The 18,587-nt window shown below is 38.8% G+C and overlaps 1 protein-coding gene across 1 annotated transcript; it reads right to left on the minus strand.

The window, feature by feature from the left end:
• Positions 1–7,089: 7,089 nt before the first annotated feature.
• On the minus strand, positions 7,090–17,885 carry nipsnap1 (nipsnap homolog 1 (C. elegans)). The gene is made up of 10 exons (XM_036598908.1): positions 17,657–17,885; positions 13,649–13,776; positions 13,353–13,398; positions 11,306–11,400; positions 11,012–11,082; positions 9,756–9,896; positions 8,598–8,629; positions 8,404–8,498; positions 8,227–8,310; positions 7,090–7,361 (listed from the first exon to the last, which is right to left on the minus strand). Exons 1-10 carry the CDS (start codon positions 17,734–17,736, stop codon positions 7,297–7,299), a joined length of 837 nt encoding a protein of 278 aa, XP_036454801.1. The 5' UTR covers positions 17,737–17,885; the 3' UTR covers positions 7,090–7,296.
• Positions 17,886–18,587: the final 702 nt, after the last annotated feature.

An 18,587-nucleotide genomic window follows, 5' to 3' on the forward strand; every position in this document is an offset into this window, starting at 1 on the left:
AAAGCTACAGCGACCCACTATTGGAGCTGCATGCATGCTACAGGCCAGGGGTGTCAAACCCAACCACTGAAAGGGCCATATTAAAAAATCTCAGCAGCTGTGTCTTTATTAAATGTTTTTCAAACATTTTGTCATTATTTATTCAGAATATGCCAAAACTGCAAGAGCAAAAATACCCAGTTTGTCTGGCCCAGTGGTGGGCCACATCCTTGGTTTGTTCTGACCCAATGTACGGCTGGGTCCTGTACGGTGCGGCCGACGCACTGTAAAGAGAGTACAACTAAAGAATGTGGCCCCAATTTGGCCCCAATCTGGCCCAACTACATTGTTGGTCCGCAACATTTACGCCAGAATTGTCCCACGAATGTAGACACAAGGCAAAACCGTACAAAGCTGTCCAGGATCTGGCCCTATTCAGGCCCACATGCCTAGTATTTACCCGGTAGTCAATCAGTACTCACATAGGAAAGCCTGAATTGGGCCAAAACTGTCTGCTGTCTGGGTAGGCAGTGAATACTTTTTCAAAAATACTTCTAAATAAAAATAAATTATTTTAGGTAGTTTTTTTAACTGCCTATTTGCTTGAACTTGACACTATGCATCTTTTCTTTTTGTGTGTAACTGCTGCCTCATAGATTGTTATTGGGGAAGTGGGTCAGAATGCACACTATGTTGCAGTGCATGCTGGGGATTGTAGTGCATGTCAGGGTGAAACGGGCTAGTAACAACAGAAAACTAAAATAATTTTGTGGGCTGAATAGGACTGTATCATGAGCCTGACACAGTCCTTGTGTTTGACACGTGGGCTATAGGCCAATGTTTCTCACCCCTGGTCTTGGAGGTCCACTGTTCTGCACATTTTAGCGTTTTCCCTGCTCCCAACACGCCTGATCCAACTTATCAGCCCATTACTGAGTTGAAGTGGGCATCTTGAAGCAAAGAAAACACTAAAATGTGCAGGACAGTGGGCCTTCAGGACCAAGGTTGAGAAAAACTGCTATAGTCTGAGGAAGTGGGCCCCTGTGTGCATTCTAGAAGAACCTCTGATGAACCTGATTACACATGTAATGTTGGAACTGGCCTAGAAATTTTAAGGCTTACACAACAACCTGGGGCTGTGATGTCAATGAAACGTTTCTATGCTTGCAGATGTACAAGATCATTAAAGGCTAAAGCTTATTGCAGATCTGTGCCTGGTGGAAGCCTATTGGATGTAATTCGCTCTGTATCTCATCCTAGAAGGGTTAAATATATGTATATATGTATGTATTTTTATGTGAGTGAGTGTGTGACTGTATATGTCTGTTTGTCTGCCCTGTGATGGACTGGTGACCTGTCCAGGGTGTATCCTGCCTTCCACCCAATGACTGCTGGGATAGGCTCCGTCTCCCCCCGTGACTCAGAGGGATAAGCGGCTTAGAAGATGTGTATGTATTTTTATGTGGGCTTTGGTTTGGGGGTGGAGCTGGCCTCCCAGGGGCCTCATGAGACCATGATCTGTCCCTGAGCACCTGGAAAGTACAAGGGAGAATCGAATAATGGTCCAAACACAACTGCCTCAAAATAAAATCTTTATGAATAAAATGTAAAGCTATAAAGTAAAGAGCTGTTGAGCTGAATGAAAACCGAGTCTGGTTTGTTAAGGTGTGGTTGGGGCTCTCTCTTCCTCAGCAGAGGGATCTTTATCCTTCAGATTCAGATTAGACCGATTAGATGAATCAACAGATCTCTAGCTGAGTTTCTAGTGCTTCTCATTCTCACGCTGTACTGTTCATTTTCACTATCGAAGTCGTGTGGTTAGCTGACACAGGTAGCACTCGCACAGAGACATGGGGGGGCAGAGGGGGCTGCAGCACAGCCAGATTTCAAGATTGTTTAATGGCAACTGTGAAAGAACAGAATATTTTTTTGAGCACAGACCCATGTGAGTGTTGTATGGTGGTGTTTATATATAATCATATTCTGCACTGTTTAGGTTTACATTGCATTTTAGAGTGAAGTGAATTGTTTTTTCCACTTCAACTATTTGGGGGGCCTGTTGCTACAAACATGAGTTGTAGGCTAGTTCACTGCAACATGGCCTAATATTGTTTTAATCACTTTCAGCCAACATAAAAATCCATTTTTTAATCATAGTAATAACTTCCTGCTAGATGTGTGCATGTAGTAGCTTGACTATGGACGTGCCACAAGTGCGTGCCTCGCCTTATATTAACAATCATATCAACAATCTGGTTGGTCAATGCTCAGCTCATTTGCATAACATTTGTTCATCAAGACAGCAGATACAACTCAGACAGAGACATGAAAAAACATGGTATTTAGCATAACCATGATGTCACGGTGTACATCACCTGCTTTAATAGCAAACGAGTGATCGCCCAGTTCTGGCCACCTCTTACTACTTCCATCTGGCCAACATACTACAGTGGAATCATGCCAGTGAATCCAACCAGGCTGAATCTGCTCCCAGACTGGGCACAGTTGGGCAGCCAAATCACAAATTTCTCTCACAGGACCAATAAAGTTCATAACATGAATGCAAATTTTAAGCTGAATCATTTTAAATCAAATTTGAATTAAATTGCAAACTACACTGGTAAAAAAGGACACTTTACTTTTACATTCACATGTGTACTTTGGTCCCATTTGCATAAAATATATCACATCAACTCAGTCAAAAATTACTGAAAGAATAAATTGTGTTGATAGAACATATTCACACATTTGATTTAAGTAAAGTCATTTTTCAGTCTAAGATATTTAGCAGTGCTCATAGTCTTGAGGCTCATTGTGTTGAACTACCTGATTTTTTAGTAAACAAAACTAAGCTACCAACATACTATCATATCTCTGCCAAAAGTGGTCCAGATCGATTTTAGGACATGTGGGCTAAGTAAGCAATCATGTTTTTTAATGTGGGCCACTTTTGGTTCACGTGTAGTTTGCCAGTGCTGACAATGGACCAGCAGTGTCATACATTTTTGACAGAAGTGGCCCACATCTGCATGCTATCATGCTAAATGCTGTGTATGTTTTCAGCACCCCTAACTTCTAACACATGCCCACGCTCCTGCACACACACACACACCGGCACAGATAACGTATAGAAAAAACATGCTTTAAATGCATTGTGCAGAATTAATATTACTCTTTTAGAGATGCAATGCAAGTAACAGTACTCTTATTATATCAGTAACTGTGACATCATCACAAGAATTTACATGTTACACTATTACATAACAAGAAGAAGTGATCACATTATTGTAACATGTTACTTTGTACTGTATTACCCTCCCAGCACTGCACTTTGGTGACATATAGAAGGTGTAGACTAAAGGGATTCAGGTGTATAACAGGACATTAGCTTTAAATCCTACTTTAAAGCTAGAGGTCTTCCATGAAAACAGTTTCATAAATAAATGATCATAAGTATTAACAGATATTTGCACCTACTTACATAAAACTACAAATGTTTATAAGGTTCTTTTCTTTCCTCTTTCTTCTCTTCGTGAACAAGTACACAGTGGCTTCAGCCCTCAGTCATTGGTCAAAAACTGAGATGTTGTAAAGCCTTGGTGGTAATATGTAAGTGTTGTGTGATGATCTTTTGCTAAAGGCTCACTGGGGACACTGAGCTGAGCCTAGACCTCTGAATAGGTCACAAGACTGCAAGGGTGGAATCGGGACAAGGCAAGCCCCTCCAGAGCATCTAGTAAACTCTCACATCTGAGTCTCAACCACAAGAGATCTTATCTGCAAATAAATACCACATATATCACCGTATCAGTATTTTTCAAGGAAGTACTAAAACAGTCATTCTCATGCACAACAGGATTAGCAGATAACATAACAGACTCAGCAATGTTCTGTTCTACATCTGTTGCTAATTAGGCAAATTCTCTTGAGTTTCATGAACAGTTTTTTGTTAGCAGTAGCTAATTTGCTAACGAGACGTGTTGTTAACACACTGACATTGTTTCTTGGTAATGATGGTTTAGCTGTGCTCATTACCTGCAGTTCTAATCACACAGGCCTTCAGTGAAAACTAGTAAGTGGCCATACATTATACTAAACCTTTAGCTACTCATTTCCAGCTAAAGGGGCCATTTAACTACAGTGTCTAAGATCCTTAAATGGGAGCTTATATCCTTTTGGGACTATTCAGTGAGTGGGAGAGCATTTGTGGTGCTGTGTGTCCTGAGTTTGAGGGACTTAATGTTGTGTCAGGCCAAACCACAGCCTAAATCGTAGCTGGGAACTGCTAAAACAGCAGAATCATTGTTGCCTGAAAGCCTCCATTGTAACATCAAAAAGCTGCTCAGCTGCAGACGCTGATTCATGACTGGCTTTAACAAAACATTAAATTTGGTGTTAACTGCTCGTACCAGGCTCTGTCCCCCACAGTAAGGGTCTGGAATTTGACTGCGTCATTCTAATTCAAACGTACACCACCGTTCAAGAGTTTAAAATGATGATTTTCCATACTATGACGTTAAATTAGTGGCAGATAAATTGTTATAAGCTCTGATTGTAATATTGATAAGGTGTGTTGGCTGCTGAATGATGCTTTGTGTTTTTTCTTTACACTCTTCAAGGGTTCTATAGCAAAGAAAATGGTTCTGCATAGAACCATGAACACTCAAAGAACTCTTTGCATTATTCAAGAGTTCTATGCATCACAAAAAGGTTCTTCAGATTGATGGAGAATGTGCCATAGATGGCTCCATTTTCAAAAATGTTCTATATAGAACCATCTACAGCACATTCTCCAGTCTGAAGAGCCCTTTTGTGATGCAAAGAACTCTTTCATCATGCAAAGGGTTCTTTGTGTGTTCATGGTTCTATATAGAACCATTTTCTTTACCGAGGAACCCTTGAAGAACCATCGTTTTTAAGAGTGCACTTTTTTGTTTATCTTGTATTATGCGCAGGTCCGAAATTGACCACAAGGGGGTGCACTGATGTATAAGAGGTCGCCAAGCCACCATCTCAGGAGACGCTCAGGGCCCTCTCCCCTCTGTTGTGACCTAGATGTACACCTGTCCAGACCAGCCTGGCAGTCTGCAGTCCACTCTTCGCTTCGCTTCATACAATTCATACAAGCTTTGTTAGATTCTGTGTAAAAAAAGTGTTTGGTCTGGCGACAGGTCTGGGGAAAGAGCCTGCTTCCTGTTACGGCCTGACCTTAAACCAGGTCATAACACAATGTAGAAAATAAAGCTTTTAAGTTAGTTCTGTCCAAATGTCCAAGATTCAAGTAATTATTAAGAACGAATGGTTTTAGATGTGTCCAGAATGATGGACAGAGCTGTAGATGATTCTGAAATGACTGAGAAAGCTGTATCACATTGAGAATGAGGTCCAAATTATTATTATTAATATCCAGGACTGTTCATAATTTGAATAACATCCAGAACCCTTCATAATCTTGAGGTGGGTAACTCGACAAAAAGTATTTTAAGAAAATAGCTACTTTACATTGGGGTCGTCATGATTATTCAATAGAAGTTGATTACTTGATTTAAAAAACTTACAATTTACATCCTCGATCAATCAGATTACTGATTATTTAGCAATTTGAATGATAAACAGGGAATTCACAAGGCATTATAAAGCCATGTTTGTTAGTTGTTCTCCACAAGGTGGCGCTATTAACATTCAAATTGCTTTTGTGTGAGAGGAAATCCACACCAGTAGGATCCCACCAACGCACATATGTTCGTAGTTAATGTATGTGATGTGAAATTGAATGACTGATTTTATATATATGTAATTGCTCAATTGTCAAATTTGTTTTGTTTACTTGATCATGCTAATATAATTGATAGTGACAGTCCTACATTACATCAGTTGTCGTTTGAAAACTTCTTGTCATTCCCAAAAAACTTAAAACATAGAAATAAAATGTCCAAATCTATTTAACAACATTGACATCTATACTACATAACTTATAAGGAAAATATCTACTAATTAATATAAATATAATAATATAATCAGTAATTCCACCTTTTGAACACTAGTGTCCCGCCATTGTCCAGCTGCAGAACTGGGCTGTGCTCCACAGAATGTGGTCTTACTTGACACTGAGCACAATGCAGGTTTGCTTTAGTAAGTGAAAGTCAGCTGGAGCACCACTCCAACCCCACACTCTTAAACAAAGGTGCCAAAAAGGGTTCTTTGGAGCGATATCACAGTAGAACCACTTCTGGTGCTCTAAAGTGGGATGAAGTTTTACTGCTGTAAAATGTTATGTGTGAAGAACCTTTTTACAGCTTAAAGAGCTGCATCTGTTTCTAAACCAATTAAAGGTTGTCCCAGAATTGTACATCCTAGTCAAGAACCATTTATTTTGAACAGTGCATCATGCTTGACAGCTTGTACAGTGTTCTTAATCCTGAACGCAGTGGTTGAATCTGAAATTGCTCCCAATTCCCTATGTAGTGCACTATGTAGGTCATGAAATCACAGCTTCTATGCTCAAATTGTGAAATATATCGCTGCTGTCGGAACAAAACCTCATATCTCCATTTTTGGCGTTTTTTTAGTTTTTGGCGTAATTTGAAAAAGCCTGTTGTCCTTTATATTGTGTGTAAATTTCATGATGAATGGACCAAAAGAAACGGCCCAAAATTACTTGGAAAAAAAGTCTGGATACATTGACTTACATTATAAGTAAAGCATGTTGTTTCCTTCTCCTGTAAAGTTACATTCTGGAGATACGAGGTTTTGTTCCGACAACAGTGATATATTGAACATATAAAAGACATTTATATTCATCCTTAAGCTGTTTCACTCCCTGCCTAACATTTGTGCACACTTGTGCATAATTTGCATGGATAAGCCAAGATTCATGACCTAAACAATGCGCTGTACAGTAAGGGGCCATCTGAGGTTCAGATTCAGAGAGCCAGGGCTTTTTTTTCTCCACAGTCATGTAAAATATGCACAAAATGCTTAAAATGTTTAGGGACTGATCATTTTCCACTGCAGTGCTTTGCTTCATGACAATGTGAAATATGCATTTAGATTCATTAAATTATCAAATGCTTTACACATGAATGAGCAATGAATTCAAAGAAAACAATGAACAGGAGTGCAGAGAACACTTTGATTCATTTTTCCCCACAAAGAAATATAAAATGTTAAAACTCAATTTTCTTTTTCAGCTGAATCTAATAACTGAAGTTCTTTTCTTTTTTCAAGTCATTTTCCAGTCCAGAGAAGATGAGAATCCACTGGAGCGTCAACATCTCTTCACGACCGCGGACTCCAAAGGCTCTGTCTGCCTCTCCGTCATTGCAGAGGGGAGCTCGCTGTGGGAATCAAAATCCTCGACTCCATACTCTGAATTAAAGGCACTGCAAAGGAAAGTGTTCAGGTAAAAAAAGTGTACAGAAAATATTCAACTAACAACAGCAGAAATTTACACAACAACCCACGAGAGCGAGTGCTATACCGTCAGATTCCTTGAGTAATAAATATAATACCTAGTGCCATAACTCATATTATAAACACAGCCTTAACAGTGTTAACTTGTGTTAACTTGCATAGATTTATCATGCGCAGTTCTAAAATTTGTCCACAAGATGGTGCCAAGAGTTCAGCTATAACTCTCTTAAAATGATGGTTCTTCAAGGGTTCTTTAGTGAAGAAAATGGCTCTATATAAAACCATGAACACCCAAGAACCATCTGCATGATTAAAGGGTTCTTTGCATTACGAAAGGGTGCTTCAGACTGATGGAGAATGTGCTGTAGATGGTTCTATACAGAACCTGTTTGAAAAGGGTTCTTCTATTACAAGCTTGACAACATAACAATAGAAGAACGCTTTTTGGTGCTATATAGAACCCTTTTAAAAAAGGTTCTGTACAGAACCATCTACAGCATGTTCTCCATCAATCTGAACTACCCTACATATAGTATATCACCACTGTCCAAAACAAATCTCCAAAATTGAATGTTTTTAATCTGCACTTTTCCTGTTTAAGTTACAAGCGGAAAATGATATATTTCAAATTACACTGCTTTTGTATCACCGGCGATGTCTCTTCTAAGCTTTAACACTTACTTTATTTTAATCAGGAAAGAATTGTAAGAAAATTGAAGAAAATCTCTGGACTCACTGTAATAGTTTGACAAACAAATAAAAAAAAAAAGATCATACAGTATAATACCTAAGCGACTGCAGGTACTGATTACTGAAAAAAGGTCTGTGTCTCACCCGTGTAGTGCACGTTAGCATCCCAGCCCTCTTTCAACCATGCTGAGTTTCTGGTCTCCTCTCTGGACTGCAGGTCCTTATAAGCTACAAATACATCAACATATTATATACAGCACAATTACAAAGAAGAAGGAAACGCTACTCTGCCTGGTCTGGATTTCACCGAGCTAAACTTACCCCACAGATGGTGAACAACATAGAGCTCTCCAATCTGTGTGAAGAATCCTCCTACAGCCTCGTTGTTCTCTTGGCGGTATTTGATAGCTCGGGCCCTGTCCATTGAAAAATATCAGGCAAACATAAAATTGGCTTATGGATAAAATTAATCCACAAGACTTTTATGAGCAAAAGATCTTATGCAGCAGACTTACCAGTGATTTCCCCACTCTATCATTGTGCCAGGCTTCAATGTCCATGCAGGAACAAAAGTAAAGAAATGAGGTAAAATATTAGACACACCTCTAAAATTTTAATGTATTTGTGTACTTAAACAGATAAAATAAGTAAAAATCTGACGTTTAGCTCACAAAGAAATGAACTAGAAACTCAGACACTCACATATACAAGTTTATTGTGACAGTATTTTATCATGAAATATTTTATTATCGTGATAAACAATATGCTGTTGTGAGCATTTCATGGACATTGTTGGAGCTCACCTTATTCTTGGCTTTTTAAAATGTAATGCTTATCCGTGTTTCTAAGTGTGCCATCCTAGTTCTTCCAGTGTTTCACACTAGTCACGTTTACATGCAGCCTGATAATCTGTTAATAATATGACTAATAGCCCAATCGGAATAGAATAAGTCCATGTAAACACCTCAGTCGGAATAGACCAATTGAACGAGGTGGGTAATCCTGTAAATAATCCGTTAAATAGAAGAATAATAACCACGTAAACGCCTGTATCTGATTACAATCCCAGTTGGAAAGTTTAAGTACGTTCTGCGCGTGTGTGTCATGCCATAGTGAAATTTGTGATACTTGTTGTGTGAATGTATTGTTGAGTAGAGTGAGCACATAAACACCTCAGTCTGAATCTATAATTGGAATGTATTCAATCAGATTGGTAAAAAATCTTTTAATGTAAACGCAGCCATTGTTTTTGACCTGTCTTTGATTTCTGACCTGCCTTTGTTTGTTTATGGCTGGTTGATGGATTTACTCGCATTTACCGTGTCTGCCAGCAGCTCGAAATTCATCCAGTGAAACTGGTTTAAATAACAAACATATGCAGTGTTGTTTATAAGTTAATAAAAATTAGATTAAGAATTTTTTGAAAATAAATGGTGGATAATATTGCTAACTTGGCTAACTTTTTCATGAGAAAAAACTGCTACTGAATGAAGAGCTGTTTGGGAGCCAAGAGAGTCGGATCTTCTTCGTGAGCTTAGCCAACTGATCTGACTCACTGAGTAGAGCTAGAATTGTCCATCATTAACATAAAATATGTGCATGTGAGCAATTCGTTAATACTGCTAGAGTAGGTACTCAAATATACAATATGCAGTAAAATTCACTGCCTTTACCTTTAATCTGTATGTTCTCATTTCATATATATTGGGTCCAGGTCTGGGTACAGGGTCGTTCCAGAAGCTGAACTCTAGCAGAAGCTGGTTCCGTCGCGAGATCAGCATTTTACTCCTCTCTTCGCGAAACTCAAGATATGACTGAAGACATTGGAAACAACATATCAGAGACAAGTTCAGGGGAGGATTTAAAGCAGAGGATAAACTAAAAAGATGAATTATCAATCTATGTTAGAAGGTAGTTCTGTTTTTATTGCTACTCTGTAGATTATAATTCACACTTCTTGCATTGATGAATAAGAAGAAAAGGTTGCGAACAAGTATTATACACACCGACCAACCACTTCACTTAAACCTCCTCCTTGTTTCTACACTCATTTTCCATCTTATCAGCTCCACTGGATCAGACACAGCAGTGCTGCTGGAGTTTTTAAACACTGTGTCCACTCACTGTCCACTCTATTAGACACTCCTACCTTGTTTGTTCACCTTGTAGGTATAAAGTCAGAGACAGTTGCTGCACGGTTTGTGTTGGTCATCCTCTAGTCCTTCATTATTGATCACAGGACACTGTTGGCTGGATATTTTTGGTTGGTGGACTATTCTCAGTCCAGCAGTGACACTGAGGTGTTCAAAAACTCCAGCAGCACTGCTGTGTCTGATCCACTCGTACCAGCACAACACACACTAACACACCACCACCATGTCAGTGTTACTGCAGTGCTGAGAATGATCCACCAGCCAAATAGTACCTGCTCTGTGGTGGTCCTGACCACTGAAGAACAGGGTAAAATGGGGCTAACAAAGTATGCAGAGAAACAGATGGACTACAGTCTGTAATTGTAGAACTACATAGTATTCCTATATGGTGAGTGGAGCTGAAAAAAAGGAACTATGAGTGTAGAAACAAGGAGGTTGTTTTAAAGAAGTGGCCAGTCTGTGTGTAATAATCAGCATGTACTTCACAATTGAACTGCATAAATTACATTAAAATCTTCAATTTAACCAGGTATGTCATTAAGAACACATTCTTAATTTGGTTATTTCATAAAGTTTCATACCTTAAAAAGAAATGTGTCCGTAAGAAACCACTGTCTTTCCATGAAACGTGTCCTTAACAACTACTATGTTCACATTAAACATGTCCATCAGAAGCACTATCCTTACATGAACTATGCATACATTCAGTGGACACAGGTAAGGTATGACAAAGTATTCACATACGAAAAATACATCAAAGTGAATGTACAAAATACCTTGTTAAGTCTAAGTTTGTTCAGGCATTCTGTTAGTGCTGGATATCCACCGTAGTATCTCCACAGATGCACTACCACAACCAAACAACAGGTGTCACCACAGCACCATATCTCTGAGCTTAAGCAGGAATACCATACAGACTTATAAGCACTTAGTATTTTAAAGATTTAAAAAACACCATGGAAACTGTATCACAATCACATGTAGTAAAGAAAAACTGGAGTATCACTCTGGATTAAAGTATCTAGCTGTATCTATGACTACAAAAAGGCTTGCAGTTCTTTGACCCCCACCTGCCTGGTCCTGCTCTCCATACCATGTGTTCCAGCTTCCCACCACTTCGCAGGGGTAATCTGCATCATTGTGCAGCTCTTTTTGGACCTCGGTTCTGACAGCACATTCAGAGAAAGAGAAAATTAAATACACTTGATTAAGGGCCTCTCACTGTGTTCCTAATGTAAAACCTTCTTTAGTTCTGAAAGGGCAATGACCAGCTGGTTTTCCATTTAAACAGCTAGTTCAGAGTCAGGAGTGATTTTAAAGGGCAATTTCTGTTCTCACTGTCAGAGATTCAGCAACATTTTATACACTCATCAAAATTCAAAATAAAGTTTAACTTCAGAATCAGAACACTAACTAAATTACTCAGTCAGGTCAGGATCAGCAGGCTGCTATTTTTAGAGACATACTGAAATTGATTTACACCTATTTATGAGATGTCTAGAGTATGGATGTGTGTGTATATAATAATAATAATAATAATAATAATAATAATAATAATAATAATAATACTACTACTACTACTACTACTACTACTAATAATAATAATCATAATAATAATACACACAATATATATTGTTGTTGTCGGAACAAAACCTCGTACTTCCAAAATAATAATGTTACAGGTTATTTGTCCCAAAGTATTTTGGGTCATTTTGGTCCATTCATCATGAAATTTACACACAATGTAAAGGGTAACAGGCATTTTCAAATTATGTCAAAAACCACAAAAAATATGTATGTAAAATATATATATCTTCAGTGTATATATATATATATATATATATATATATATATATATATATATATATATATATATATATATATATATATATATCAGGCATAACTTTATGACCACCTCCCTGTTTCTACGCTCATAAATATTATATATGGTTATTATATATAGTTTCAGTGTGGTTTGAGGTGAAATGGTTATTTGTCAGTTTATTTACTATCCAGAATGACCAGTGAACTTACACGTCTTTTGAGTTTTTAGATGTAATGTTGATAATGGTAAATAATCTGAAAAAACATGTTTGCTTTGGGGACTATTTTGCCTCATAACCCTGTGCATGTATCTCTCCATCATGAATTGATTTAAAAATGTGTTTTAGTCCAAAACCTTATCTCAAAACTGTCATAAAGCAAGGTCTCAGGAATCAAGCAACATATTTGCAGCCATTTAATGTAACAACTTTCTATATAGTAGCCTTAAAAGCATAAACACTTTGCATGACTTTTACCATCATATCACCAGCGCTGTCAACAGTTCTGACTCCCTAAGTTTCTCCGGAACAGCTTTTCACATCAAACCACTCTGAATGACTGTTTACATCTTAACCATTTAATTATGCAGATATTTTGAAAAATGGATGGATTTCCCCTTTAAAACCATATGAAACAAGGACTATATAGAATGCACAGGTCAACAGTAAAATGTCCTTAACTGATAAAAATTGAACATTATGGCATCCTTAAAGTGGTATTCCACCAATTTTTTATAGTTTCCACCTAATTAAATAGTTGTAAACAAAATCACTTCGAGTGGTTGTGGTTTGTTGTGAAATTCTCCATTCTAAAGACATTTACCTAGTCAGCACAGTTCACAGTGGTGGTAATAGGAACCAGACATCCATAGCATTTAATGCCTCTAAAAGCTCCACTACAGAAAACAATTATATGAAGTGGTTATGGATCCACTGTCTAATGCCTGAAACACTGTTTTAAGATTATGTTATGAGACAGTTTTGGGCTAAAATATATTTTTAAATCAATTTATGGTGGTTGTAAAAAAAAAAAAAAATAAGTGTTAAATTTATTAAAACTTCTATTTTCAGATTTACCACTATTTCACCATTAACAACATTACATATATAAAATCTCAGAAGACATGTATGGTCATTATGGTAATTCTGTATTGTATATAAAATGCTTATATTTGCACTGCAGACATTGTTTCACTACAATCACTCTCGACAACTATCTTATGCAGAAATTTTAAAATCTAGCTGGAATTCCCCTTTACACATGAGGAAGCTGTTACAGACAAAATCTACTTACGATAGCTTGTTGTAGGCCTCCAAGCACTCTGGTTTGACATTGTGAACTGGAAGAAAGATTCAAGGCAGAAGTCAGGGATTATTGCAAAACAGCCGTCCATTTTTTACATCAGATTTCTGCATGTAGAAAAACTGCCCATTATGCAATACTGAAGATTCATATTAAAAACTCCTACACAGTGCTGTGCTCTCATATTCACACAAACACATGCAACAAACAAGCACATTTGCTTATTGCCATGGGTCTACCGCTCTGCTCGTTTTAATTGAAGGCACTGGAGGGCTTTGCAGACTTACACTGTATTTTGTAGAGGCCGCTGGTCTCTTTCTTGGAGAGCAGGTTGGAGTGGGCATCTTTCCTGGCATCCACTTGGTGTGCAAACATGGACCTCAACCAACCATCATCACTCTTATTCGCCAAACCCCTAATCAGTTTCAAAGAAAAGTAAAGTTTGTAGGGCTTATTATGAAACATCATCATAAGTACTAGAGTGTTAGACAGCACTGCTGGCTTCAGTTGAATACTGAGCTGAAGCTTCACTCCAAAGTGCTGTAAAATAATTTGTAACAATTTTGGACGTAACACATTTTTAAAAATAATAACAGCTGACATGTAATGTAAAACCTATTTCTACTTATCTACAAAAGGTGATATTAACCATAATATAACACTGATGTTTCTGTAATGGGTTTTGGAACGAAACCCTTCAGTTCGTCTTGTGTAGAGGCTATAATAAATACTCGCTGCCAGTAAAATCGGCTTCACCCTCCAGCCCAGAGGAGCCTAAGTCAGGTCCTGAATGGGCTGGAGTTTACTTGATTCAACTCAGTGGTAGAGAGAGGTGGGCAGAAAAGCCTAAAACCACCCTCAAGTAAACTTGTATTTGTTTCAGTGAAAAATTGACTCAAGTAAAAAAAAAAAAAAAGTCTGACGTCCAAAAAGACTCAAGTGCTGAAGTAGAACTGCATACTGCATTGTGCGCTGCCACTTGTTTATACATCCATACACATACAACTATTAACATGTTATCATTTACAGTGTATAGTCACTCTGTTCATCCACTGGACATGACATGCACCACTGCATTGTCACCTGCATAATATTCATGCAATTTTACTTATTTTCATACTGCACATTGTATGTTGTTGTTGTTTTAGTATATTTTATTATAGATCTTTACTTCTTCTGTTTATGCATCTGTATAATAGCATACGACAATATTTTTGCTCTTGTTTTGCTCTTTACTCTACTTTGTGCTGCTGTAATAGACAACTTTCCCTCAGGGATTAATAAAGTGATCTGTCTGTCTACCTGTCTGTCTGTCTAGCTAGCTAGCTAGAACACCCAACATGTATCAGCACAGAAAGTACAGTCTGTTAAACTCTATTCTTCTCTCTTTTTGAAATCCATTGAGTCAAAAATAAAATGCAAAAGTTTTAAAAGGCCTAAATAAGGGCAAAGCAGTCCAGGTGCTAAACCAACACAACAGAATGACATTAAAGAGGAATTTAGCTCCTAGTTCCTTTTTTGTGTGTTTAAAGGGGAATTCCACCAGTTGTTCAAAATTTCTGCATAATTGAACCGCTCAGATGTAAACTTTCATTCTGAGTGGCTTGGTGTGAAATGGGTGAAATCCAGTGGTGCTGACAGGAACCAGGGATCGCAATGTCTACAACATAAATATAGCTGATTTATTTATTATCCAAAACCACCAGTGAACCTACATGTGTCTTCTTAGTTTTCACATGTAATGCTGATAACAGTAAAATACAGGGAAGTCTGGGTAAAAAAGTTTTCTTTGGGGACTTATTGCCTCACAACACCCACACACAAACTAAACCGCTTATCCTTCTGGGTCACGGTGGGGTGCTGGAGCCTATCCCAGCTATCACTGGGCAGAAGGCAGGATACACCCTGGACAGGTCGCCAGTCCATCGCAGGGCAGACAGACAGACAGACAGACATGTACATTCACACCCAGGGGCAATTCAGCATGTCCAATTAGCCTGACTGCATGTCTTTGGACTGTGGGAGGAAACCCACACAGACACGGGGAGAACATGCATGGTCATCCAGCCAGGAATCAAACCCAGGCCCCCCTTGCTGTGAGGTGACAGCGCTACCAACAACGCCCTGCATGTAAAAACACATTTTAGGCCAACAGCTTTTTGTAAAACTATCATAAAACAAGGTCTCAGACATTGGGCAGCGTATTTGTAAGCATTCCATGTAACCACTTCCTCTAAGAAACTCTTCAGATGTCTTGGTTCCTGTCACCAGCACCGTGAACAGTGATTGATTCTCTCAGAGCATTTTACATCAAACCACTGTGAATGCCTTTACATCTTATTGATTTAATGATGCAGAAATTTTGAAAAGTATGTGGAATTCCCCTTTGAGCCTGAAAATGGTCTGCATGCCTCTATTTACAGTGAATGCATAACAAAAAAATACATTTCAGAACAAAATCTTCTCTGAATTATAACAAAACAATATCTGCAGTATCAGCCTGTGTATTCATAACCATATCATGTAACAACTTTCTGCCAAGGAGCTTTTAGAAGCATTCATTGCTTCAGATGTCTGGTTCCTATCACCACCACTGTGAACAACTCTGACTCTGTACGTTTCTCCAGAACAGAGCATTTCACATAATACCACTGAGAAACTGAGTAAATGGAACTAGTGCTGGACTTCAGCCCTCCAGGACCTGATTTTGACACCTCTGATATAGGCTACAAAGAATGAACTATATGTCCAAAAGTATCCAGACACCACTTCTATTAGTGATTTCAGCCACTTTAATATGTACCCATTACTGACACATTACTGAAAAGAACCGACCAATAGAATGGGATGCTCTGGAGCAGCCACACGTGAGCCTAAGGTCACCATGCACGATGCCAAGAGTAGGCTAGAGGGGTATACAGCCCCCCCAGCATCGGGCTGTGGAGCAGTGAAACTGCATTCTCAGGAGTGATAAGCTGTGATCCAGAACTAAACATCCAACATCAGTACCTGACCTCACTGATGCTCTTGGGGGTTGAATGCAATCAAATCCTCACAGCAAATTTCCAACATCTAGTGTAAAGCCTTCCCAGAAAAGTAGAGGCTGCTACTGCAGCACACTCCCTATTAATATACTTGATTTCAGGAAAATTCAATAATCATAAGCAGTAGAGTTTTAGTAGCTCTGCACACTTCACAACTAGAATATTCAGTTGAAGAGCTTCACTCCAAAATGCTGTATATCCATTTCTAACAATTTAGGACATAACAAGCTGGACATGACTGAGTAAATGGAACAAGTGCTGGACTTCAGCCCTCCAGGACCTCATTCTGACACCCCTGATACAGACCACACTACCAAAAATGCACTATTTGTCCAAAAGTATCCAGACACCACTTCTTTTAGTGAATTCAGCTACTTTAAGGTGAACCCATTGCTGATACTTGTTCAATTGTGCACACTCATCTCCGTAGAAAAACACTGACCAGCAGAATGGGTCACTCTGAAGCAGCCATACATGAGCTGAAGGTCACCATACCCAACGCCAAACATGGGCTAGAGGGGTACAAAGCCATGAAACTGTGTTCTCTGTTGTTCTCAAAAGTTTATAGAACCATTCTATTGAATAATGCTTTTCTATGAAGATTATACTATTTGTCCAGAAGTATCCAGACACCTCTTCTATTAGTGAATTCAGCTACTTCAAGGTGACCCCATTGCTGACATGTGTTCAATCGTGCACGCACAGCTTGTATAACCCCCATAGGAAAGCACTGGCCAATAGAATGGCTCTACAAACATTTGGACAGAACAGAGAACCCAGTTCCACAGCATTGTACCCCTTTAGCCCATGTTTGGCATTGGGTATGGTGACCTTAGGCTCAGCTTTGGGGGCTTCAGAGTGTCCCATTCTATTGGCCAGTGCTTTTCTGAAGGGATTATAGAAGCTGTGTGTGCACAATTGACCACATCAGCAATGGGTTCACCTTAAAGTGGCTGAACTCACTAATAGAAGAGGTGTCTGGATACTTTTGGACGAATAATGAATTATTTTGTAGAGTAGTCTGTATCAGTGGTGTCAGAATCAGGTCCTGGAGGGCTGAAGTCCAGCACTAGTTTCATTTACCCCCTTATGTCCAACTTGTTCTACCCAAAATTGCCAGAAATTGACATATTTGGCTGGGATCCGCAGGCCTGCGTGTGGTAGGCGGTGCTTTTCCCAAATCACTGGCCTGGAAAAAAAACTGCAAACCTGATTTCAGACGCCATTCAAGACTCGCCATTCACCACGTACCTGACCAGCGGTGACGTGCGGCAAGTTTCGCGCCAAAACCTCCATTTCCTGAGGAGATTCACGCACCAAGTCGCCGTCATCTTCTTAGCCGTCCTTGTTTAGACCTAAACAACAATCCAGTCTTCTTTCCTTCACAACATCCACACTTCTAATACTGTACAAGGAGCTTCAGTTAATCTTTAACGGGGTCGCGCCTCCACGTTTGCTCTCCAGCAGGCAAAGGGCAACAGCGACCACGTGACTCCAGACTATAGGCTATATACTAGCAAGCTAGGCTTTATTAAACCGGACTAACGCTAACAGGTTGAGGCTTAAAGGGGAACACCACCTATGTTTCACCCTTTCTCTTTAATCATTCAGGTGTAAAGTCATTCACAGTGGTTTGATGTGAAATGGTGTTGAGAAACTTGCTGAGTCAGAATTGTTTACAGTGGTGGTGATAGGAACCAGACGTCCGAAGGGTTGAATGACTCTAAAAGCTCCCTCACACAAGGTTATTGCATGAAATGGTTATGATTGCACTGCCCGATGTCTGAGACATTGTTTTACTACAGTTCTGATAAGATTTTGCCCAAAACATATTTTAAAATACATTCATGGTGGCGACCCCTGGTTCCTATCACCACCACTGAAATCAGGGTCTGTACGTTTCTCTACAATGAACCATTTCTTTGGTTCTTTGTTTACATCTGAACGTTTTAACTGTCCAGAAATTTAGACAAGTTTTGAAACACAGAATTTGTTTTATTAGTATTAATTAACACACCCCATGAATAGCAGGCTTTAAAAGTGCCCATATCATGGAAAATTTTCCTTATCTAATCAAAAAAGCTTATTTAATTTCAAACATTTCAGACATTTTTCCAAGTAATTTTGGGCCATTTTTTTGGTCCATCCATCTTAAAATTTACGCACAATATAAAGAACAGTA

Source organism: Colossoma macropomum, unplaced genomic scaffold (genome assembly GCF_904425465.1).
Source record: "Colossoma macropomum unplaced genomic scaffold, Colossoma_macropomum, whole genome shotgun sequence".
NCBI lineage: Eukaryota > Metazoa > Chordata > Actinopteri > Characiformes > Serrasalmidae > Colossoma > Colossoma macropomum.